Source organism: Hemibagrus wyckioides, linkage group LG17, assembly GCF_019097595.1.
Source record: "Hemibagrus wyckioides isolate EC202008001 linkage group LG17, SWU_Hwy_1.0, whole genome shotgun sequence".
Classification (NCBI taxonomy): Eukaryota; Metazoa; Chordata; class Actinopteri; order Siluriformes; family Bagridae; genus Hemibagrus; species Hemibagrus wyckioides.
This window is the reverse complement of record NC_080726.1, coordinates 3,749,163-3,774,803: the sequence shown is the minus strand read 5'-3', so window position 1 is coordinate 3,774,803 and position 25,641 is coordinate 3,749,163. Positions and strand designations below refer to the sequence as shown.

The 25,641-nt window shown below is 41.1% G+C and overlaps 3 protein-coding genes across 3 annotated transcripts; all 3 read right to left on the bottom strand.

The window, feature by feature from the left end:
* Window positions 1-4,237: 4,237 nt before the first annotated feature.
* On the bottom strand, window positions 4,238-5,224 carry LOC131368251 (olfactory receptor 10A2-like). The gene has a single exon (XM_058414253.1). It carries the CDS (start codon window positions 5,222-5,224, stop codon window positions 4,238-4,240), a length of 987 nt encoding a protein of 328 aa, XP_058270236.1.
* A 6,809-nt stretch (window positions 5,225-12,033) lies between these two features.
* Window positions 12,034-14,410, bottom strand: LOC131368250 (olfactory receptor 52L1-like). Its single transcript, XM_058414252.1, has 2 exons — window positions 14,142-14,410; window positions 12,034-12,598 (listed from the first exon to the last, which is right to left on the bottom strand). Exons 1-2 carry the CDS (start codon window positions 14,408-14,410, stop codon window positions 12,034-12,036), a joined length of 834 nt encoding a protein of 277 aa, XP_058270235.1.
* A 3,804-nt stretch (window positions 14,411-18,214) lies between these two features.
* LOC131368249 (olfactory receptor 6E1-like) lies at window positions 18,215-23,047 on the bottom strand. Its single transcript, XM_058414251.1, has 2 exons — window positions 22,698-23,047; window positions 18,215-19,193 (listed from the first exon to the last, which is right to left on the bottom strand). Exons 1-2 carry the CDS (start codon window positions 23,045-23,047, stop codon window positions 18,215-18,217), a joined length of 1,329 nt encoding a protein of 442 aa, XP_058270234.1.
* Between the last annotated feature and the right edge of the window lie 2,594 nt (window positions 23,048-25,641).

The window sequence follows — 25,641 nt, the reverse complement described above, 5'->3', positions numbered from 1 at the left end:
CTGAAATTCTTATTGCTCTCATTTTGTCATCACTATTCACTGACCTACTGTAGACACTACGAAATTAGTAATGTTTTCAGCTACATTTTCTGCCTTAATGCCAGAATCAACCCTTCATGGCCATGCTGAGTGGTGAGGGGTGCTGATTAGCATCTTTTGGAAGGAGTGTCCAAAGTCTATCTATGGCACATAGTGTATAATTTCATAAAATGATGGAGTCATACACTTCTAGCAAGGCATGCTATACCATACTTTACTTTGCATAAAACACACTGGAGGACAGCCTACCCATTTCCTTCTGCAAGGTCTATCATGAACACGGTGCCTTATTAATCTCAGGGGCCAGTGGAAGATTGATATTGATCGGTAGCCCAGATTCTTAATTACTGAGCTATCACTGCCCAAGTAAAATGCCCCAGAAAAATGGAAATATCATCGAAACAAAAAGAGCCTTGCAGTAAAATGTAACATCTTTCATAAGATTTTCATGCAATATTAATGAATTTATCCTAAAAATCTGTGCACATGCATATGTAAGAGATGTAAGGTACATCTTCTCATGTCTACATGTCTTTTAAAGTTAAACTAATGGTTTAGTTTTAGCTTGTCAGAAGTCGGAGTCCCCCTCTGAGTAGACATATAAGGTGGTTCTGAAGTCTTCTCCAATTATCTATTATTACCAAGTACTTACAAAAACTTCACTAATCCATAAAAATAAAATAAAGAAATTTCCTTTTGGCTTGGATGAGAAGAAGCAACCGGCTTTATTTTTATCAAGATGATCCTTAATAAAAATAACACCAAGTGGCACTCGAATACACAGTGCCAGACCCGATGTCATCAAGTGTGACCCCCCTGCACAAATCCCCCAGTATATATACATTCTGGCCCAGTTACCCAACCTTACTGGTTCCATATATTTTGGGATTGTTTAGACGTTAACAAATTTTCCCCCATCAAAAACAACCCCCTTTTCTTTAACCCCCTTTTCTCTATAGCTGAACATGCTATCTGCAGGCCTGTACAAGGCCTATGTGTTACGGTTTTAATTTAACAAGTGTTAGTAGTTGCTGAACTTTAGGCCTAAAACCAAAAACATTTATTTTTATTACACTTATAACCTACATTATAATGTTCCATATACTGTACCTGTGTACTTGTTTTTGTGATGCTCATTGTGGTTGCCTGGCAATTACTTAGGATACTAAGAATTTTCACCATTCTTTAAGGAAAGGATGCTATTGTGATTTTCTTACTTACTTGTGACTTATTTGCTCTCCTTATTGCTATGCTATGGCTCTCTCATTCACACTATCCTGTTATTATCTGTCAGTTTACCTTAACTTACTTAATTTTAACTTAAAACTAAGTTTTTACTTCATGCACTATCATGTATCAGGCCCTAGTTTCACCACATCTGTGCTTGACTGTCACTCACTATGTTTATACAGTAAATATGGTATATTTGGTTCCTCGCTTGTTTTAGTTATTACCAGCCACTAGAATGGTTCTTTTATGTAATAAACAACTTATGGGCCTACATAAGCATCATATCTCTTCAGCTTCTATTCACTCTGTGATGTCCGCCTATACCGTACTTCTGCATAATGCTTGTATAGTGTACATGAATTTTACTCCTAATTTTACATCTGGTGTTTTTGCACCCTCATGCTGTCATATGAGTCTCATATCTTATTGTTGTCATATCTGCAGACTGTTATGGCCTTCTTCTGTCCTGTGCTCAAGGCTCTCTCTGTTCCTAGCTATCTATCTAGTTAGCGAGGACATATACGCAGGCCGTGTTGACCGACCTTTCTGACCTGCTTTTTAATGATGAAAGTAAATTAGACTTGCCTTAAAGATTAAAGGAAAAGAATCAGATTCATGAAAAGTATAATTTTTCAGAAAAATTTTCAACAAGCTCCATCCTCTAAAAGTGACTGAGCTCCAAATAAAACCACACTTCTAATATATGTCTGTACAAATATAAAAATATGCTTTCGTATATTGAACCATTCTATATAGTTCATGAAGACCATGTGTTGTGCACAGGGCTGCATTTGATTGCTTGCTCACCACAAAAACAAGCACTTATTTAAAAATATATACAGTATATTGTAAAGTTTGTACACTTATTGTGCATATTTGTCACTCTAAAATTTATTATTCTTCATTTTTATTCAAAGAAAATGTTCTCAGAAAATCATAGAGGCATTATAATGAAACGTTAGATCCTATTTTGACTTGAAGCTGCACTGTAAGTGAATTGCATCTTTATAAGTGATCCTGACATTCTGTCCACCAAATATTTTTCTGGAATATTAACAAACCCCCTAAAATAAATCTACAAAAGCATTATTATTATTATAATATGCTGGCTGTAGTGTGAATCAAATATTACTTCACTTTTCTCTGTGTAAAGTGTTCTGTGGTCTCTATATCACAATATCACTGAATACACAACAATTCACAATTAACAAAATTATTATAGTATGTTGTGTGTAAGTTATGTGATTAACACATCTCCATATCATTATCCATATAACTTAAATCACAGAGTTCCAGAAAATTACATAGGAGAAAACAAAATCATGCAGAATTCCCAAAATGCACTGTGAGTTTCAGTACAAAACACTGTAACATTTAGTACAAGAACATTAATCTGTAGTAAAATAAGATGCACTACAATTAACTTCTTCCTAGGCAGATAAATAGCAGAAAAATAATACAAAACGTGGCTTCTCTGATGCAATGAATTCTCTGCTGTGTATGTAATACAATATTATGTTGGACAAATCCCAGTTCAACACATTCCATGTTGACACCAGGTAAAATAATTACCTGTAGATACAATGAAATGTATATCTATCATTCTTTTTACTATTCACACATACATATTTTATATACAGAAAGCATTCCTGACCTGGCACAGTTAAATATAACAAATATACAGTGTGTTAGGGACATAAATCCTAGCACATTTGTACAAAGCCAAACCTAAACATAAGACACTTCTCTAAACAGAGACTTGCTATTTTCAGTTTAGTGAATAGAGCTCCTTGCACACACACACACACACACACACACATATATATATATATATATATATATATATATATATATATATATATATTTACACAACCAGTCAAAAGTTTGGACACACCTTTTAATTCACTGTTTTTTGTTTAGGGATTTATTTTCTACATTCTAGAACGATACTGGAGATTTCAGAACTATGAAATAACACACATGGACTTCAGTAATCCATATGTAATGATAACAAAAAACAGTCAGTTGTTATTTTAAGACACGAAGGTCAGGTGTTCTGGAATAGTTCTTGCAGGAACAGTATTGTCAAGTGCATTTGCAAAACCCATCAAGCACCATGATGAAACTGGCTCACATGAAGACCATCCCAGTAAAGCAAGACCAAAACTTACCTCTGCTGCAGAGGAGAAGTTCATTTAGAGTTACCAGCCTCAGAAATCACCAATTAACAGCACCTCAGATTAGAGGCGTTATGAAGGCTTTACAGAGCATCAGTAGCAGACATATCTCAATATCAACTGTTCAAAGGACATTATTGTGTATTTTGGCCGCCTTTAGCATTGACCATGGAATTAGAAAGGTGTGTCCAAACTTTTGACTGGTAGTGTGTGTGTATATATATATATATATATATATATATATATATATATATATATATATATATATATATATATATATATATATATATGTATATGAACATATGAAATTAACAATATTATGAACATTATATACAGGTTTACAGTGACACAATAGTAAATGATTGTAGAGTTGGATATCAGTATGCATGAATGACCTGAACCTTTCCCTGATAAAAAGAAGCTGCGATAGTGTACTGGAGAAACAGCTCCACCAGCTGCCTCATTCTGTTGTGCAATATGCAGAATAATAAAGGTGAATTTGACTTTACTATAATAATTTATTTGACTTGAACTATAATACTTATATTCACAACAGCACAGAGCATTATTTAGGTGATCCTGGTTTAAAAGTTTGATTTCTTCTAGGTTTGATCAGCCAGTTTTTATGACAGCAAAATAAATATAAGTTCCTCTAACAATTCATCAGCCTGCTTATTCTGTTGTGTGTTTCAAATTTTTTTTATTATTATTTTATGTTAAAAAAAAACATTATAGTTATTTTAATTTAATTTAGTTATTACAATTAATTATTTTGGTACATTGCAAATGTACTATGTATTTACTTTAAGTTTGCTGTTATATATAAAAAAAATCTTTTTTTGAAAGAATTTGAAAATTGCTTGTCGAATTTCCCTTGTATTCAACCCATAAATTAGGGGATTAAGAATCGGGGGAAACATAACAATTGAAATACCAAAGGCTCTTCTTAACTGTGGAGCTATAGATTCTAACCTGTGAGAAATAAATAGTAAGGATGCAGATAGCTCAAAAGTCAGAAAAACAACTAAATGTGTCCCACAGGTTTGCATTGCCTTCTTAATTGATTGTGCCTGTTTTGTAGAACGACAGGTCTTTAGGATTTTGATATATGTTAATGATACTATCAGTATGGAAGGAATTTGTACAAGATTTGCAGTAAACAAGCCATAGTAGTTCAGCGCTCTTGTATCCTCACAGATTAATTTCATTAAAGAAGGATTATTGCAGTACGTGTCCACTATATTTGTTCTGCAAATTTCTTTAGTCATTGTCCATATGAATGAAGACCCAATTATAACAAAATCTGCGAGCCAGACAAAAACAATAAATTTCATCACAGTACCTATGGTTATCAGATTATGGTATCTCAAAGGCTTACAAATGGCAATGTATCTGTCATAAGCCATAACAGTGAGAAATAAAAGTGATCCAGTTCCATAGTAGTGAATCAGGAAGCCCTGGAAGGCACAGGCAGGGTAGGAGATTTCTCTGCTCTGAGACAGTATACTATTAAACAGTTGAGGGTAAAAACCTGTAACTCCCAAAATATCACACATAGACAAATTAAACAGCAGTATGTACATAGGTTTATGCAGTTCCTTTTTTACAACAATAGTCACAAGTAGCATGAACTGGAAAAACAAAATTAAACAGTATGTGATAATGCTTAAAATTAATATATAAAAAGCACTGGATGGTGACATGTCCAGTGATTCCAAGGTCAGAATAGCCATAAAACGTGTTGTATTTGAATTATTAACCGATTTGTATTCACCCATTGTAGCTACAGGTCCTGTACAAAATAAGAAAATAACAATATATTGGTCAAGATATTTAACATTGGCAAACATTGGTCTCAATTTACAACAGTTATACTTTCTTACCTAGGACAAGCCGATGAGACCAAGTATGTTGACAATTAAGTAAGTGTCACAGCATCACGAAACCTGCAAACTGAACACATATGAGCTTATGGCATTCATTATAACCACTTGGGTGTCCACCCAGAGACCTAAAATATTTGTATCTCTGCATATTAAAGTTATCCCACAGGTCAAATGTTTTTTCCATAATCACACTTGTTGATGCTTGGGTACATGGGACTGTGGGGGTGAACAGAATCCTCTGAGCTTTTCAACTAATAGTGACTTATGGGGAAAAAAACAAGCATAGCACACACATACACACACACACACACACTTTCATCCTTGGTTTTGACTGATAAGAGCTACAGTTAGGCCCAGAAATATTTGGATAGTGACACAATCTTCATGATTTGGGCTATGCATGCCACCACATTGGATTTGCAATTAAACAACTGAAATGCAATTGAAGGTCAGATTTTCAGGTTTAATTAGAGGGGTTGAACAAAAATGTCCTATGAAACATTTAGGAATTGCAACCATTTTAATTTCAGGGGCTCAAAAGTAATTGGACAAATTAACATTGTCACGAGCATGCCGGCCCCAGCAGCACTCCCACGGTCCCAATCACCAGAACACTAATTGCGCCACCTGCACCCAATCTGCCCGGCGCCTATTTAAAGCTCTAACTCGAGAGTGGCAGCGGCAAGTATTAAGACAGTATGGTTAACGTGCCTCAGTTTAGTCTCTTGCCTCCTTATCTCTGCTGAAGTCCTTATTTTGCCAATGTTATTTTCTCTCTGCTTGCCATTCTTTCAGTAAAGACATTTCATTCATTCTCTGCCTCTTCGAGTGGTTTTGTTACAGAATACTCACCCATAAAAAGACGTATTACCTCAGTGATGCAAGCCCTGCAAGCCGGCATGCCTCCCACACCAGATCCGCAATCTATGCAAGTCGGAACGCCTCCTTCACCAGATCCGATTGCTGAGCTGGCGGCCTCGCTGCAGGAATCAGTAATGTCCGCGGCGGCTACACCGGCCTGCCCCATGGCAGTACCAGCAGCATACTCAGGTGAGGTATCGGAATGCCCGGGCTTCATAATGCAATGCCAACTGTTCGATGTTCTGATGACTTCGAGTTCGATGACTGTATTTCGATGTTCTTCCCCAGCAGTCCCCTGATGACCGCGTGAAGATCGCCTTTATCTTGTTGTTACTGTCGAATGAGGCTTGATGCTGGGCAGAGGCGTTATGGGCATCCAAGAGCCCAGCACTCACCTCCCTGGATGGCTTCCTGGCCCACTTCAAGTCGGTCTTCGGCACGAGCGCTTCCGCCCTCTCTGTGCATGACGAGCTGTTCACCCTACGGCAAGCCGAGCACACTGTCCGTGAGTATACGCTCCACTTCTGCACGCTCGCAGCCTCTAGTGGCTGGCATGAGGCAGTGCTACTCGTGGCTTACCGGCAGGGTTTATGGTCCTGAGATCTGACGACAGATGGCGATATACAATGACTCCGCTGACCTGGAATCCTTCATGCTGAAGGCGCAACGCGTGTCTCAACAGCTCACCGTGGTCTCCATTGAGGAGAGTAGCAGTGCCAATACCTCACCCTACAAGGACTCTCCTGTGCCAGAAGCCATGCAGACAGATGAGTACCATTTGTCCACGGGCGAGCGCCAGCGCCGTCTCCAACATGGACTATGTCTGTACTGCAGAGAGAGAAATCACTCACTCCAGACCTGCCCAGTCTGTCCTCCACGCCCAGCGGTGAGTACCATCCACCTCAGTTCTGTCATAACAAACCCACGGTATTATGATGCCACACTAAAATATGGTTCTCAACTCCACCCATTCACTGTGTTCTTTGACTCTGGTGCATCAGGGAACTTTATCTCCTCCCGCGTCCTATCCACCTGCCACATTCCACGACAGCAGTGCTCAACGCGCTACCAAATCACGGCCATCCAGGGAAAGCCGCTGGGTCACAGACTGGTGCAGTGGATTACTCCGGAAATGACTCTCCGTATCGGCTGTCTGCATGAGGAGACTCTCTCCCTCCTGGTGTTGGAGGAGGCCCGGGTGGACATCATCCTGTGACGCCCCTGGTTAGCGCTCCACCAACCCTATATCAGGTGGAGCACCAGGAGCATCGATCAGTGGAGCGACTACTGTTTCCAATCATGCTTTTGAGCACTCCCGATACCGGTTCCCGAGACAAGCATTCTGGGGGCAACAAGCATGGAGAGCCCTCAACATCAGGCCGAGGTGGACCTTCCAAGAGAATACTGGAGTTATTGGGATGTCTTCAGTAAGGCCGCCGCGACGAAACTGCCTCAGCATCGACCCTGGGACTGTGCTATAACCCTTCTGCTCGAAGCCAGGATACCCAAGGGGCATGTTTACCCTCTGTCTGTCCCAGAGCAAAAGGCCATGGAGGAGTATGTTCAGGATGCATTACGCCAGGGATTCATACTCCCATCCACCTCCCCGGCAGCTTCCAGCTTCTTCTTCGTGGCCAAAAAGGATGGTGGACTTTGACCATGCATAGACTACAGAAATCTCAACTCACAGACGGTAAAGTTTGCCAATCCCCTGCCTCTGGGCCCTGCAGTGCTCGAGGAACTCCGTGGAGCCCACCTCTTCACTAAGCTCAATTTGCAGAGTGCCTACAACTTGATCATTCGACGAGAAGACGAGTGGAAGACGGCGTTTATTACACCTTTCGGGCACTATGAGTACAGAGTCATGTTGTATGGCCTCTCCAATGCCCCCTCTGTGTTTCAAAATTTCATTAATGAAATTTTCTGAGACATGCTCCACCGGTTTGTGATCGTATATATTGATGACATTCTCATCTATTCATCCAACCGGTCGGAGCACATCTGCCATGTCCGACAAGTACTCGACCGTCTCCGCCGTCACCACCCCTACCTTAAACTCAAAAAGTGTGAGTTCCACCAGCCCATCATCCAATTCCTGGGCTATATCATCTCCGCGGAGGGCATTCAGATGGATCAGTCCAAGGTGGAAGCGGTGAGGAGCTGGCCACAACCTCACTCTATTAAAGATCTTCAGCGCTTCCTGGGGTTTGCGAACTTTTACCATTGCTTCATTGCAAAGTTTAGTGAGCACACCGCACCTCTTACCTCCCTGTTATGCAACAAACCTAAATCACTTCGCTGGTCGACTTCTGTGGTCGAAGCCTTCCAGAAATCCGCCTTCTGCTCCGCACCTACCCTACTGCATCCAGATCCCAGTCGACCCTTCGTGGTGGAGGTGGACGCTTCGGCCCTAGGAGTGGGGGCGGTGCTATCACAAAGAGATGGTGAACCTCCTGCCCCCCACCCATGTGCCTTTTTCTCTAAGCTGTCCCCACCGGAGCAGAATTACAACATCGGCAATCAGGAATTACTCGCGACAAGTTGGCCTTAGAGGAGTGGCAGCACTGGTTGGAGGGAGCTAACCACCCTTTGAGGTAATCACAGATCATAAAAACCTCCAATACCTTAAGGAAGCAAAGCGCTTAAACCCACGGCAAGCTCGCTGGGCATTGTTCTTCACCAGGTTCAGCTTTACTGTTATTCTTATCGGCCCAGAAACAAAAACTCTAAAGCCGACATGCTATCCCAGATCTATTCACCTGAGCCCCAGCCAGAAGAAGACGTGCCCATGCTCCCCCCGATCTCTTCGTCTGCCCTCTTCTATGGGCTATCGACGAAGAAATCTGTGCCACCACCACCAAAGAACCCGCTCCGTTGGGAGGTTCGGAAGGGAAAACTTACGTCCCAACTTCACTTCATCTATCCCTTCTGGACTCAGTGCACTCCTCTCCAGGCTCCGGACATCCGGGCAGACAACAAACCCTCTCACTCATCAAAGATAGGTATTGGTGTCCCAACATTGGCTCTCGATGTCGCTGTCTGACAGAGGGTAAGCTCGTGCCCCTTCCGATTCCCCATCGACCCTGGTCCCACCTGGGGATCGATTTCGCCACTGACTTACCCACGTCCGACAGCTTCACCACCATACTCGTCATGGTTGATCGGTCTTCCAAGGCATGCAAGCTGATACCTCTCAAAGGCCTACCCACAGCTCTGGAAACAGCAGAAGCCCTCTTTAACCACGTCTTCCAGCACTTCCGCATCCCCGAAGGCATTGTGTCTGATAGAGGGCCCCAGTTCATCACCAGAGTATGGCGAGGTTTTTTCAAACAGTTGGGAGTATCAGTGAGTCTGTCTTCTGGTTACCATCCTCAGACTAATGGGCAGACTGAACCTATACTAACCCTGTTCTCCCTCTTTCCACAGAGCCCGAGGTGTCGCCGTCGCCCAAGATCGACGCGGGCGACACACTCTACCAGGTCCAGGACATCATGAACTACAGGGGGGTTGTACTGTCACGGGCATGCTTTTATTTATGTACACTCACAATATCCACAAAACATTGTGCTTTTGTAAAATAAACAGGGTGTGCTTTCAGCCGTTTTTCAGCATTTTTTTCAGCAAAAACAGCTTTTCAGCAGTTTTATATATATATATATATATATATATATATATAAAACTATATATATAGGATATATATATATATCCTACACTGTTTTTGTTTGCACCATTTTACCCTGAATGTCTGTTTTTACACTTTTTATTTATCTTGAACTGTTCCTGGGATTCTTGCAAGTGAATCTTGAGTTATTCTAAATAAACTACAAACAAAGAAATATGTTTTTGTCCTCAAATTATTTTCTTGTAGCACTTTCCTCAGTCACATACCTGACTGAAAGGGGTAATTATGCAGCTCATTATGCGGGTCTTTGTCTTCGCTGGTGTGAATTACAGCGTTATTTATGATCATTCACACCTCCTCGCATATGGCATTTTTAAACAAAAAGTGTCTTAGAAAATTTAAATGAATGTATTGTTTTCTGTGAATAAGTGAGCAGGATGATTGTCACATCATTTCAAAGTAAAAACTCCAGGCTACAAGATCCAGGTCACAAAAGTCTTGTACACAAATGTTATGAATGTGTTTTATGGTCTTATTTCAGTGACTTATTTTTTGTTGTTTTCAATAATCATGCATAACTGTTATTTTCTCCAATATACAAACTTGTACATGCATGCTGCTCACATATTATCGTAGCCCAGTTTGTGCTGAATACAGTGTAATCGGACTTTAGCCATTTATATGTTTATAAGTAAATGAAAAATACACAAATGTCAGAACTTCTTCAGGGCCCCAAAACACCTGCAGACTCCTAAGGGTTAAACCCATAGACATCACCAAACACTTGGTTTCCTCCTTTGTGATGCTTTGCTAGGCCTTTACTGCAGCTGTCTTCAGTTGTTGCTTGTTTGTGGGTCTTTCTGCCGTAAGTTTTGCCTTAAGCAAGTAAAATGCATGCTTGATTGGGTTTGAGATCTGGTGATTGTCTTGGCCATTGCAGAATATACCACTTCTTTGTCTTAAAAAACTTCTGGGTTGCTTTTGCAGTATGTTTTGGGTCATTGTCCATCTGTACTGTGAAGCGCCGACCAATCAACTTTTCAGCATTTGGCTGAATCTGAGCTTCTGTTACATCATCAACAAACACTAATGACCCAGTTCCACTACTGGCAGCCATGCATGCCCATGCTATCACACTGCCTCCACCATGTTTTACAGAGGATGTGGTGTGCTTTGGATCATGAGCTGTTCCAAGCCTTCTCCATACTTTCTTTTTCCCCATCATTCTGGTACAGGTCGATCTTAGTTTCATCTGTCCAAAGAATACTGTTCCAGTACTAGGCCGGCTTCTTTAGATGTCTTTTTGCAAAGTCTAATCTGGCCTTCCTATTTTTGAAGCTGATTAATGGTTTGCACTTTGTGCAGTCTTCTCTTTATGGTAGACTTAGATACTGATACGCCTACTTCCTGCAGAGTGTTCTTCACTTCGGTGGATGTTGTGAAGGGGTGTTTCTTCACCATGGAAAGGATCCTGTGATCATCCACCACTGTTGTCTTCTGTGAACGTTCAGGCCTTTTTAAGTTCCAGAGCTCACCAGTGCATTTTTTCTCAGAATGTACCAAATTGTTGGTTTGGCCACTCCTAACATTTCTGCTATCTCCCTGATGGATTTCTTCTGTTATTTCATCCTAATGATGGTCTGTTTCACGTCCATTGAGAGTTCTTTTGTCCGCATGTTGGGATTCACAGCAACAATTACTCTTTGTCCCTTGAAAAAGAGGCAGCTACATATTAAGGAGCTGTAATTCCCAATTTTGATGTGAATACCCTCAAATTACAGCAGAGAGTCTGCACATTACACCCATATTAATTATATAACTGTATTTGGAATATGTTTTAGTAAACATCTAAAATAACAAAGCTTCATTCTGTTGTGCAATATGCAGAATAATAAAGCTGAATTTGACTTTACTATAATAATTTATTTGACTTGAACTATAATACTTATATTCACAACAGCACAGAGCATTATTTAGGTGATCCTAATTTAAATGTTTGATTTCTTCTAGGTTTGATCAGCTAGTTTTTATGACAGCAAAATAAATATAAGGTCCTCTAACATTTCATCAGCCTGCTTATTCTGTTGTGTGTTTCAAATTTTTTGTATTATTATTTTATGTTAAAATAACATTATAGTTATTTTAATTTAATCTCGTTATTACAATTAATTATTTTGGTACATTGCAAATGTACTATGTATTTGCTTTTAGTTTGCTGTTATATATAAGAAATCTTTTTGTGAAAGAATTTAAAAATTGCTTGTTGAATTTCCCTTGTATTCAACCCATAAATTAGAGGATTAAGAATTGGAGGAACAATTGAAATACCAAAGGCTCTTTGTAAGTGTGGAGATACAGCTTCTAATCTGTGAGAAATGAATAGTAAGGATGCAGTTACCTCAAAAATCAGAAAAACAACTAAATGTGTCCCAGAGGTTTGCATTGCCAGGTTTGATTGTGCCTGTTTTGTAGAATGACAGGTCTTTAGGATTTTGATATATGTTAATGATACTATCAGTATGGAAGGAATTTGTACAAGATTTGCAGTAAACAAGCCATAGTAGTTCAGCACACTTGTATCCTCACAGATTAATTTCATTAAAGAAGGATTATTGCAGTACGTGTCCACTATATTTGTTCTGCAAATTTCTTTAGTCATTGTCCATATGAATAAAGACACAATTATAACAAAATCTGCGACCCAGACAATAGAAATAAATTTGATCACAGTACCTATGGTTATCAGATTATGGTATCTCAAAGGCATGCAAATGGCAATGTATCTGTAAAATAACAAACCTTGTCTCAGTGTCCAAATATATATGAACCTAACTGTAATTTAGGTCTACCGGTTTGGTGGTGTGTCAGTGATGGTCTGGTGAGGCATATCCATGGAGGGATGCACAGACCTCTTTAGGCTAGACAATGGCACCCTGACTGCCATTAGGTATCGGGATGAAATCCTTGGACCCATTGTCAGACCCTACACTTGTGCAGTGCTTCCTGGGTTCCTCCTGGTTCATGACAATGCCCAGCCTCATATGGTGGGAGTATGCAGGCAGTTCCTTGAGGATAAAGGAATTGATACCATTGAATGGCCCCACTCTATGATTTAAATCCAATAGAACACCTCTGGGACATTATGTTTTGGTCCATCCGACGCCGCCAGGTTGCACCTCAGACTGTCAAGGAGCTCAGTGATGCCCTGGTCCAGATCTGGAAGGAAATACCCCAGGACACCATCCGTCATCTCATTAGGAATTTGAATTCAGCCCTCTATAGGTTGATAATTTTCATTTTCATCAAACGATGTGGCATCTTTTCATTCCTAACACATTACCCAGTCCATATCAGTATAGATATCTAGCACGATTTTTTCCCCATTGAGATCAGATGTGTTTTTAACGTGTTCATTTATTTTTTTTGACCAGTGTATTTGTCTGAAGTACTCTATTACTACTACTACTACTACTACTACTACTACTAACATTAATGATAATAATAATATAACAATAATAATAGATATTTTGGTGGATGCCAGTCTAATATGGCATTTGTGTTGGAATGTAGTTTATAATAAATAAGCTTGTTTTATTATAGGTGGTGTTAAGATTATAAATCATTACATTACTATAACTGTATGTTATAGAGGGACTGCTTGGACATTTCTCTGTATGACCACAAGAGGGCCATCTTGCATGACTGCTTTTATGTCATTGTTTATGTTCACATTGTCATTTGCTTTGGATGATGTTTTGGTTTCTCCACATGTGCTTTGCCCCACCTGTTTCATTGTCCCACCTTTTTTTTCCTCACCAATTTTTCAGTCTCCCCTGATTAGTTGTCCTGCTTATTCCTGTTGTCCAGTGTTTGTTGGGGCTCAGTCTTTGTCTCTGTTTTCATGATTGTCTCTGTTTCTTATAATGCACTTTAGGTTTCTGTATGTTCTGAGTTTATTCTGTGTTGTTTTGTGTTCTTTGTGTTTCGCCCAGTTTTCCTTGTTTTTTTTTTTTTAAACAAAGACATTGTCTGTTTTTATCCTGCATTTGGCTCTAAATCTGTTTTGTGGGTGTTTATTGAGCATTCCCGCTAAATACCCAAATTTGATCCCCACCTCAGGTGGCATCACCTTTGTCTGACAAAAAGTCTGAGCCATTACAGACCCAGCAGGATTAGGTTCAAGCTAGGCCTTCTGTTCTAGAGCAACAGAGCACATCCTTCCGGTTCTGTGGAGGACACTGCTCTGCTACCTGCCATGCAAATTTCCCTCTCATCCCACCCTGTTAAGGATGTCACTCTGTCCCTTGGTTTGACAGGTGAAATCACTCTGATTTCTTGGCTTGGCTGAAGACTTTACTCACTTGGCTGTTGATTTCACTCAGGTCCCTTGGCTTTGCCACCGTATCCCTTGCTATCACATTGGGCTTTGCTGTGTTCCTTGCTTCCCCCTTAGTACCTGGCCATGCACCTCCATTCTCCCTGGGGTCTCGCTGTGTTTTTTGCTCTATTTGGACTTCTAGGATGGTCACAGATTGATGCTTCAAGAGCTGTGCATTGTGGGGGAAGCTTTTCAGGGACTTTTCAATTTTGGGCATTGTCAGAAAGCAGCTTTACAGATTAAAAGCAAAGCCAAGAGTTTGGTTGCGATGGTTGCAAAGAAAAACTTGCTATAAATCATTACTTTACTACAGCTGCATGCTATACAGGTGCTTCTTTGACATTTCCCTATCTGACCATCAGAGGGCAATTTGGTGGGACTGGTTTTACGTCACTGTTTATGTTTGCAATGTCATATGCTTTGGTTGGTGTTTTGGTTTCTCTGCATGTACTTTGCCATGGTGGGACCAGTCGGGCAGTGCTAGTGGATTGTAGGGAGCGAGGTGCAGTGCGAGGAGTAATAAGATCTTTGAGGTAAGATGATGCTGGTCCATTCTTGGCTTTGTAGGCAAGCATCAGTGCTTTGAATCTGATGCGTGCAGCTACCGGGAGCCAGTGGAGGGAACGCAGCAGTGGGGTGGTGTAGGAGAACTTAGGCAGGTTGAAAACAAGCCATGCAGCTGCATTTTGGATCATTTGCAGTGGACAAATTGCATTCAGAGGAAGACCTGCCAGTAAAGTGTTGCAGTAGTCCAGTCTTGAAAGAACCAGAGACTGAACAAGCCCTTGAGTAGCCTGTGTGGATAGGAATGGTCGAATCCTTCTAATGTTGTACAGAAGAAACTGACATGAGCGTGTCACATTAGCAACATGGGAGGAAAAGGACAGTTGATTGTCCATGGTTACCCCAAGGTTGCGAGCAGTGGCTGATGGGGAGATCATTGAGTTGTTCAGAGATAATGCAAGATCCTGGGCTGGGGATGAATCACCTGGGATGTCCAGCAGTTCAGTTTTGCTGGGATTAAGTTTCAGCTGATGAGCTGTCATCAAAGATGAAATGTCCGCCAGACATGCTGAGATCCAAGCAGAAGCTGTGGTATCTGAGGGAGGGAAGGAGAAGATGAGTTGGGTGTCATCAGCATAGCAGTGGTATGAAAAGCCGTGTGAAGATATAACTTTGCCAAGGGTGTGGGTGTAGAGGGAGAAAAGGAGAGGACCAACTGAGCCTTGTGGGACACCAGTAGAGAGTCTTTGTGGAGCAGATGTCAATCCCTTCCATGTTATCTGATATGAGTGACCATCCAGGTAGGAAGCAAACCATTCTCATGCTGTTCCACAAATTCCAAGACTCCTGAGGGTGGACAAGAGTCTTGTGGTTAATTGTGTCAAATGCTGCAGAAAGTTCGAGGAGGATGAGGACTGATGACAGCTTGGCTGATCTAGCAGCATGTAGTTTCTCAGTGACTGCCAAAAGGGCAGTCTCTGTGGAATGTGCTGCTTTGAAGCCAGACTGGTTGGGATCATGGAGGTTATTCTGCAAGAGATAGTCAGACAACTGATTATAAACAATTCGTTCAAGAATTTTTAAAATAAAGGAGAAAAGTGATACCGGTCTGTAATTACTGATGTCAGAGGGATCCAAAGCAGGTTTCTTCAGTATAGGGATAACCCTTGCTTGCTTAAAGGCAGTTGGTACCTGTCCTGATGTTATGGATCCATTGAGGACTGTGGTGATGAAGGGCAGGAGGTCAGGTGAGATGGTCTGGAGCATAGTAGAAGGGATTGGATCCAGTGGGCAGGTGGTAAGATTGCAGGAGTGGATGATTTGCAAAACCACTTCTGCTGCTATGGTTGAGAGATGCTTCAGTGAAGGAGTAGCTGAGTCCTGGCTGTGTAATGTAGATGAAGTTGGGGCAGATGTGAAGGTCTGGCAGATCTTCTCAATCTTCTCTGTGTAAAAAGTGGCAAAATCTTCAATGGTCAAGGAGGATATAGCAGGTGGAGTCGGAAGGTTGAGTACTTAACAAAGGATATCATATCTGCTGCCATTCACCTGTCTCAGATACACCTGGACAAAAGGCGTCATTATAAAAAGGCATCGTTATGTGAGGATGCTCTTCATAGGCATAATTTAGACAACATTGTCATCAGAATGTACTGATCTAATGTAATTTCTGCCAAAAGAGCATTGTCCCATGGATGGCCTTCATGGATGTGCTTAATGGAGTCCTATAGTGGTTGAAGTATACTGCCTAGGGCCACCAGGAGATGAATGTGAGGTGCCTATTTGAGATCAGTGTTCTTGTCTAGGATTGTTTGAGCTTCAGAGGCATGCAAGAATGCAAGCCTGGATGGTGTGTACACTAACATACACTTACATACTGGTACTGACCACAACCTCAAAACCTTAACTACCGAGACACCACTGCCCACGTTAAATGCTTTACCATGTACTTCTCTGTACTTACAGTTCTCTATTTCCAATTATGTAACTAATGAAAAGAACATAGAAACCCACAAAGAGATCTGTTGCAACATGTAATTGTTTTTATTTATTTATTTTCTGCACAACAACAGTAGACAACACCTTCAGCCTTAGGACACAGAAGATGGGGAACATTTCATACATATAGTCAAGCTCGGAACAGAGCATTTAAGACCCTGTAGGTTATTAGATAAAGAGATATTATTATTAGAAAAGTAATTATTATTACTTATTAGAAAAGATCAGAATTAATCTTTTCCAATTGATTTCTGATATTCTTCCAAATATTTTGTTTGTAGAATATTTTCCCAAGACACTTCATTTAGTAATAAAAAATGTAATTTAGGCTTACTTAATAAAATTAAAAAGTCCATTTAAAATCAAAAAGGAGCTATAGATAGCATATTGCAATGTCATGTAAACAATATGTCAGCAAACAATTATTTGTGTGATACAAATTGTCTTGTGTTATGTTAGAATATGACTAATTAGTAACTGCTTATGAAAGATGCATGGGCTATGGGGTATCATTTACAAAAAGCTCCAAAAATGATTTCAAATGAGGTTCATACATCTCCTGCCAAAGTTATATTCTTTGATCTTGCCTGAAGTAATGTATTTTCATGACTAAAATCACAAACTAACCAAATCACAATGCACAGAAACATAAATTTAAGGTAAAAGCATGTGTGGTTACTCAGAGTAAAAGATACTTCCAAACTGCTAATTCAAACATACAGCTAAATTACATTTCATCTTGCACTGTGTTGAATTAGTTTGAATGTTTCAACAATATAAAGTGTCTTAAATTTAACAGAACATGATTAATATTATTATTATTAATATTAGAAGAAGTAGTAGTAGTAGTAGTAGTATGTACAGCCCATACATATATTTTTTGTAAACATTTAGTCAATTATGTGAAAGCCATTACCAGAATGAACATTTTAAATGTGCCTGTAAAATCTCATGCACCATTTAGTAAATTTGTGACCTTTACAAATAATGAAGGAAAATAGTTCAAGCCAATGACATACAATAATGGACAACTGTATATTTTCAAGGGCTGCACTGGCAATCAATTTCATTTGCTGCACTGTTACAAATAATGCTTTAATAACTATACTTTGTTAATACTGATATAACAGAATAGGCGATTGAAATTCCTGGATTAAATAAAAATTTTTATACTTTTTGTTCATGCACATCTCACTTGCAATCTGCTAGTTTTTATGACAGGACATTAAATGTAAGCCTCCTTAAAATTGCTTTTCATCATGAATCTCATGTAGTGGGTTTATAATATAAATAATGCATTATATAAAATTATAAACTGTATATAACGGATTCCTTATATAGATAGTACAGAATTTGCTAAATAAGTGGATTAGATTAAAGCTAATAAACAACCTTTAGTTTTAGATAATGTCAGCATAATTGTTTTATTCTACTATTGTTTTATTCATAATTTTATTTTATTCTTACTATTTATTAACATAGCAATATTATGAGAAAAACAGGTATTTATTCTTTTAGTTCAGGTCCTGTTAACTAGAAGGAATCTTTGTAAGAACTGAAAAATTGGTTTTCGAATTTCCCTTGTATTCAACCCAAAAATTAGAGGATTAAATAATGGAGAAATGACAACAGCTGAAACACCAAAGGCCCTTCGTAAGTGCGGAGACACTGCTTCTAGCCTGTGAGAAATCAGTAGTAAGAATGTATTGACCTCAAAACTCAGAAAAACAACTAAATGTGTCCCACAGGTTTGCATCGCCTTACTTATAGATTTTGCCTGTTTTGTAGAAAGACAGGTAAATAGGATTTTAATATATGTTATAGATACTATCAATATTGAAGGGCCTTGTACAAGCGCTATAGTAAACAAGCCATAGTAGTTAATCACTCTTGTATCCTCGCAGCTCAACTTCATTAAAGATGGATTATTGCAGTATATGTCCACTATATATGTCCTGCAGATTTCTTTGCTTACTGTGAGTGTGAGTAAAATCACAATTATAGAAAAACTGAATGACCAGACCATAAAAATAAGTTTCACCAAGGTACCTTGGGTCATCAGATTGTGGTATCTCAAGGGCTGACAAATAGCAACATATCTATCATATGCCATTACAGTGAGAAATAAAAGTGATACAGACCAACAGAAGTGGATTAAAAATCCTTGCAAGGTACAAGCAGGGTAGGAGATTTCTCTAGTCTGAGACAAGATACTACAAACCAGCTGAGGGTAAAAAGAAGTAGTTGCTAATACATCATTTAAGGACAAATTAAAGAGCAGTATGTACATAGGCTTATGCAGATCTCTTTTTACAGCAATAGTCACAAGTAATATAGAGTGAAACAATAAAATTAAACAGTATGTGATGATCCCAAAAATGAATATAGTAAAAGCACTGGAGGGTGGTATATCCAACGATTCCATTGTCAGAACTGTCATGAAACGTGTTACATTTGAATAAATAAGAAATGAGTGCCCCTCCATTTTACCTACAAATCTGGAAAAATAAAACAAATAACTAAATATAGCTCAAGTGTTTAACACAAGCAAACTGTTTTGTGTTACTCTTTGTTGTCTTACCTCAAACCAGCTGATAAGATTAAGTTTGTTGGCGACTAATTCTGTGAAAGTGCTTCGGCATTACAAAACCCAGAAACTGAACATGTCTGAGGAAACTGTGAGTCATTATCATCGCTTGGGCATCCACACAGAGACCTCAAATATTTATCTCTGTCTGCTACGTTTATCCCACAGGTCAATTGTTTTTAAATCCCAGTTGTTGACTTTAGGATAGATAGGATTGTGGGTTTGTGAGGAATCTTCTGAGCCTAACACCTAACAGTGGCCTATTAAAAAAAACAATAATGTGTATTTGTATTACTACATTTCCTCAATAATAGAAGTCAAAGTCAAAGAAGCTTTATTGTCACTTCAACCATATATAGCTGATGCAGTACATAGTGAAGTGAAACAACGTTCCTCCTGGACCAGAGGTGCTACGCATAACACAGACAAAGTACAGTGACGCAGACAAACATAGAGCTATAACATAGAGATAAAAAAATTAAACTATAACTTAAAAATTAAAATTAAACTAAAAAATTAAACTATACATAAGGTGCAGTCTTTAAGAACTAGACATACAACAGAAGTGCAAAGGAAGACAAGACAAGACAAGACAGTGCAGACAAACAACATATAGGCCAACTTTGAGCAATGAACAAGACAATGTGCAAAGAACAGTGTATACAGTGATTGCAGATATTAAAGCGAGACATGTAACCAGGATTAATATAAATATACATAAATGTAAAGTGGCATGTGTGTGTGTGTCTGACTATGTCCAACACAGTTCAGTTCTTTTTTTTTTTGTGTGTGTGTGTTATGTATGTGTGTGTGTGTGTGTCCGTGTCCAGCACAGTTCAGTTCTCCTCTGAGATCAGATCTTGGTTGTACATGTGTGTGTGTGTGTGTGTGTGTGTGCGCGTGTGTCCAGTTCAGCTCAGTTCTCTGTTGAGATGCCTGATTGCCTGAGGGAAGAAACTGTTTAACAGTCTGGTTGTGCGGGTCTGAATGCTTTGGTACCTCTTACTGGACGGCAGAAGGGTGAAGAGTGTGTGTGAGGGGTGTGTGGGATCATCCACAATGCTATTAGCTTTGCAGATACAGCGTGTGGAGTAAATGTCTGTGATAGAGGGAAGAGAGACTCTGATGATCTTCTCAGCTGTCCTCACAATACGCTGAAGGGTCTTGCGGTCCGAGAAGGTGCAGTTCCCAAACCAGGCAGAGATGCCTGACAGAGATGCAGAGCATCCTGAGCATCCTGCTCAGGATGCTCTCAATGGTCCCTTTGTAGAAGGTGGTCAGGATGGGAGGTGGAAGATGAGCCTTCCTCAGCCTTCGCAGGAAGTAGAGACGCTGCTGGGCTTTCCTGGTGATGGAGCTGGTGTTGAGTGACCAAGTGAGGTCCTCTGCCAGGTGAACACCAAGGAATTTGGTGCTCTTGACGATCTCCACGATGGACCCATCGATGTTCAGTGGAGAATGGTCACTCTTTGCTCTCCTGAAGTCAACAACCATCTCTTTAGTCTTGTCAACGTTCAGAGACAGGTTATTGACTTTACACCAGGCTGCTAGTTGTTGCACTTCCTCTCTATACGCTGACTTGTCGTTCTTGTTGATGAGACCCACCACGGTCGTGTCATCGGCGAACTTGATGATATGATTAGAGCTGTGCATTGCTACACAGTCATGAGTCAGCAGAGTGAACAGCAGTGGACTGAGCACACAGCCATGAGGAGCTCCAGTTTTCAGTGTGGTGGTGCTGGATGTGCTGTTCCCGATCCTGACTGACTGAGGTCTCCCAGTCAGGAAATCCAGGATCCAATTGATGCCTAGCAGACTCAGCTTCTTGATCAGGTGCTGAGGGATGATCGTGTTGAATGCTGAACTGAAGTCAATGAACAGCATTCGTAGGTAAGTGTCTTTATTATCCAGGTGTGTGAGGGCCAGATGGAGGGTTGTGCTGATGGCATCGTCTGTGGAGTGATTTGGACGATACGCAAACTGCATGGGGTCAAGTGAAGGTAGCAGCAGGTTCTTGATGTGCCTCATGACGAGCCTCTCGAAGCACTTCATGATGATGGGTGTGAGCGCAACGGGACGGTAGTCATTGAGAAAGGACACTGGAGACTTCTTCGGCACGGGAATGATGGTGGTAGACTTTAGGCATGTTGGGACGACGGCGCTGCTCAGCACTCTGCCAGGAATGTTGTCTGGTCCAGCAGCTTTCCATGGGTTAACTCTGCATAGAGTTTTCCTCATGTCAACCATGGTGAGACAGAGCACCTCGTCCTCTGAAGAAGGGATGGTCTTCCTCGCTGTCACGTCATTACGTGCCTCAAACCGAGTGTAGAAGCAGTTCAGCACATCTGGAAGGGAGGCATCACTGTCACAGGCAGGTGGAGCTGGCCCGTAGTTGGTGATGGACTGGATGCCTTGCCACATGCACTGTGTGTCGCCGCTGCTCTGGAAGTGGCCGTGAATTCTCCGGGAGTGTGCGCGCTTTGCCTCTCTAATGGCTCAAGACAGTTTAGCCCGTGCTGTTCTTAGGGTGTCCTTGTCTCCAGCTCTGAAGGCAGAGTCTCTAGATCTTAGCAGCGCACACACCTTTGCGGTCATCCACGGCTTCTGGTTGGAGCGTATGGTGATGGACTTGGAGACGGTCACTTCATCGATGCACTTCCCGATGTAGCCAGACACTGATGCCGCGTACTCCTCCAAATTAGTAGTGTCGCCGTTGGTTGCAGCCTCCCTAAACATGTCCCAGTCAGTGCACTCAAAACAGTCCTGAAGAGCAGAGATGGCTCCTGCTGGCCAGGTTTTAACTCGTTTCAGAACCGGTTTAGAGCGTCTGACGAGTGGCCTGTATGCTGGAATCAACATCACAGAGATGTGGTCTGAGTAGCCGAGGTGGGGGCGGGGCTCCACATGATACGCACCGGGAATGTTTTTGTAAACAACATCCAGAGTGTTCGTCCCTCTCGTAGCAAAGTCCACATACTGATGGAATTTAGAGAGCACTGTTCTGAAATTTGCATGATTGAAATCTCCAGCGATGATAAACAGTCCGTTGGGGTGAGCATTCTACAGCTCACTAATAGCTCCATAGAGCTCACACAGAGCCTCTTTAGCATTAGCGCTGGGTGGAATGTACACTCCGATAATGACAGTGGTGGTGAATTCCTGGGGTAAATAAAAAGGTCTGCATCTAACAGTCACAAACTCCACTAGAGATGAACAGTAACTAGAGACAAGCACAGAGTCCTTACACCATTCCGTGTTGATGTAAACACACACACCACCACCGCGAGTCTTACCGCACAGAGCTGCATTCCTGTCGGCACGAAACACGATTAGCCCAGCTAGCTGAATGGCAGCATCCGGAACTCTGTCGCTGAGCCACGTCTCTGTAAAAACAAAGACGCAGCAGTCTCTGTACTCATGCCGTGCAGTTCGCTGGAGTCGGATGTAGTCCAGTTTATTGTCCAGGGAGCAGACGTTAGACAGAAGTATGGAGGGGAGTGCCAGCTGGCTAGGGATTGTTTTTAGCCTAGCACAGACACCCGCCCTATTTCCACGCTTCCACTTTCTCGTGTACCGCTTCCGTCGACTCTTCTCCTGGCCACCGGCATCAGGCGACACCAAGGGTTTGTGGCCTGGTCTCCGTAGCAAGCCGAGATCAAGAAGCTTTTCCTGTAGGTCATCGTGCACATTGTCTGGTGCACGATTCACATAATCCAGTAGTGTCTGGTGGTCGTACACATGAACACCGTTGTATCTGGTGTCCATATGCCGTGAAAATCGGGCTATTTCGAGACAATAGCACCATTTTTGGTCTGGAGTAGCCACTGCGTGCTACTGCCCCGCCGCTATCTTGCAATATGCTATCGACATGCTATAGACAGAATTTATCAAAAAATCAGAAAACTGTTGTTTGTACCTGGAATGTCTTGTGTAATTTTAGAATATGGTTAATTAACTGTAAACTAAAGCAACTGCTTATGAAAGAAGCATGGATTATGGTGTATTATTTAACAAAAGCGTCAAATAGGGTTAAAATCTAAACATGGTTTACCGTGACTCCAAAAAGTATTCACAGCGCTTTACTTTCCACATTTTGTTACGTTACAGCCTCATTCAAAAATGGACTTTCATTAATTTCTTCAAAATTCTACAAGCAATACCCCATAATGGCAACATTAAAGAAGTTTGTTTGAAATCTTTGCAAATTTATTAAAAATAAACGGGAAAAAAATCACATGTACATAAGTGTTCACAGCCTTTGCTCAATACTTTGTTGGAGCACCTTTGGCACCAATTACAGCCTCAAGTCTTTTTGAGTATGATACTACAAGCTTGGCACACCTATTTTTGGGCAGTTTCTCTCATTTTTCTTTGCAGGACCTCTTAAAGTCCATCAGGTTGGATGGGCAGGCCATCATGTAATTTTTACAATCCTGTCTCTGAAGTCCACATTCGATTCCTTGGACTTCATGGCTTGGTTTGTGCTCTGACATGCACTCTTAACTGTGGGACCTTACATAATGTCAGGAACAGCTGGAAAGTTCCCTGCCAGGCCCGGAGAGGGCACTGGCAGGTGAAGCTTAGAAGCCTGCTTCTTTGTTTGTATTTTGTACCATGCCTTTTCCATTATTCTCCTATCATGTTGTGTCACCTGTTCCTAATTAACCATAATGTGTAGCCCTATAAATAGGGATCCTGGTGTTCATGTCTTTGTCGGTCATTGTTTAGCCGTCCCGTGGTTATCCTGTCAAGTTTTCTTTTGTTTACCATGTCTATGTTTAGTTAGGTTTCGGTTTTGCTTTAGTTTAACCATGCTATGTCTAGAGTTAGGTTTGTCTTCCCCATGTCTTGTGTTTATGTAAATAAAGCAGTGCTTTTTTACATTCCGTGACTGGGTCTGTCTCCATGGTGTGCAGGTGCTTGCACCACCACGGAGGTCCAGGTTCGTGCTCCACATATAGACACGTGTGCCTTTCCAAATCATGTCTAATCAACTGAATTTATGACAGGTGGACTCCAATCAAGTTGTAGAAACATCTCAAGGATGATCAGTGGAAACAGGATGCACCTGAGCTCAATTTTGAGTGTCATGGCAAAGGCTGTGAATACTTATGTGCTTATATGATTTTTTTGTTTTTTATTTTTAATAAATAATGATTTCAAACAAACTTCTTTCATGTTGTCATTATGGGATATTGTTTGTAGAAGATTGAGTCGTCCGGTCATCATGCAGGCCTTCTGTCCTCCGCCCCATGAGTCGGCGCAACAGGAGAGGCTGCACTTGCTTTGCCCGGTATGGGCCCTGAGAACTTATGTCCACCGCTCAAGCTTGTGGCATAAGTCCTCCTCCCTGTTCATCTGCTTTGGGAGCCAAACAGCACTTGGCAAACTGGGTAGTAGAGGCCATTACCCAGGCCCACAAGGCATGCAGTATTGCTTCACCTCTAGGGGTTAGAGCTCACTCTACTAGGGGTATTGCCTCATCCAGTACCTTGGCTAGGGGTGTTCCCCTCTAGGAAATTTGTGCTGTGGCAGGTTAGTCCTCTACACACACCTTTATCAGGTTCTATGACCTGGACCTGGACCCGACCCCAGGGTCCCAGGTCCTTCAGGGCTGATTGATATCCTGTTTCTGGTTTGCTCGTGCTCTCTCATGGCCCCGGGGACAGACATTGACCAATGTATTGACATTCCCATAGCGTCAGTCATGATGCAGAGTCTCGAAAGGGAACTATACCAGGTTACGTATGTAACCCGGTTCTCTGAGAATGGAATGAGATGCTGTGCCGCTTGCCACACCCCAGGCATCTACTCATGCTTCCTTCAAACAAATAGAAGCTGGAATGATGTGACGTAGATGCCCTTATATGGACTTGCTGGTGCGTATTCCTTCATCGCGTGTCGTATCCGAGCCAATAAATTGGCTTGTGGGCACAGAGCTTCAGACACAACTTCCTCAACAAAGAGTTCCCATAGCATCAGTCATGACATAGCGTCTCATTCCCTTCTCAGGAAACTGGGTTACATATATAACCTGGTGTAGATTTCACCATTACACTGAGGTTTGCATTAACACTAATAAAGGGCACTTAACCATACCTGTATCTTCCTTGTCTTCATCCTTGGAGAACTGTGACAGAATACCAGCCCTTAACTAGATTGGAAACAAGATGGAGACTGGAAATCCAACCGCAACAGATGCTTTCACTGAACTTGTCACTTCACTTCATACTGCACTTCAATCATCAATCACTTTATCAACTGGTAGGGTATTTGGGTGAGTGTTATGGTTTTCTGTTACTATGCCAATTGTATTTTGCAATGCCTCCCCACCTCTGGAGACTGCACAAAGATAGTGT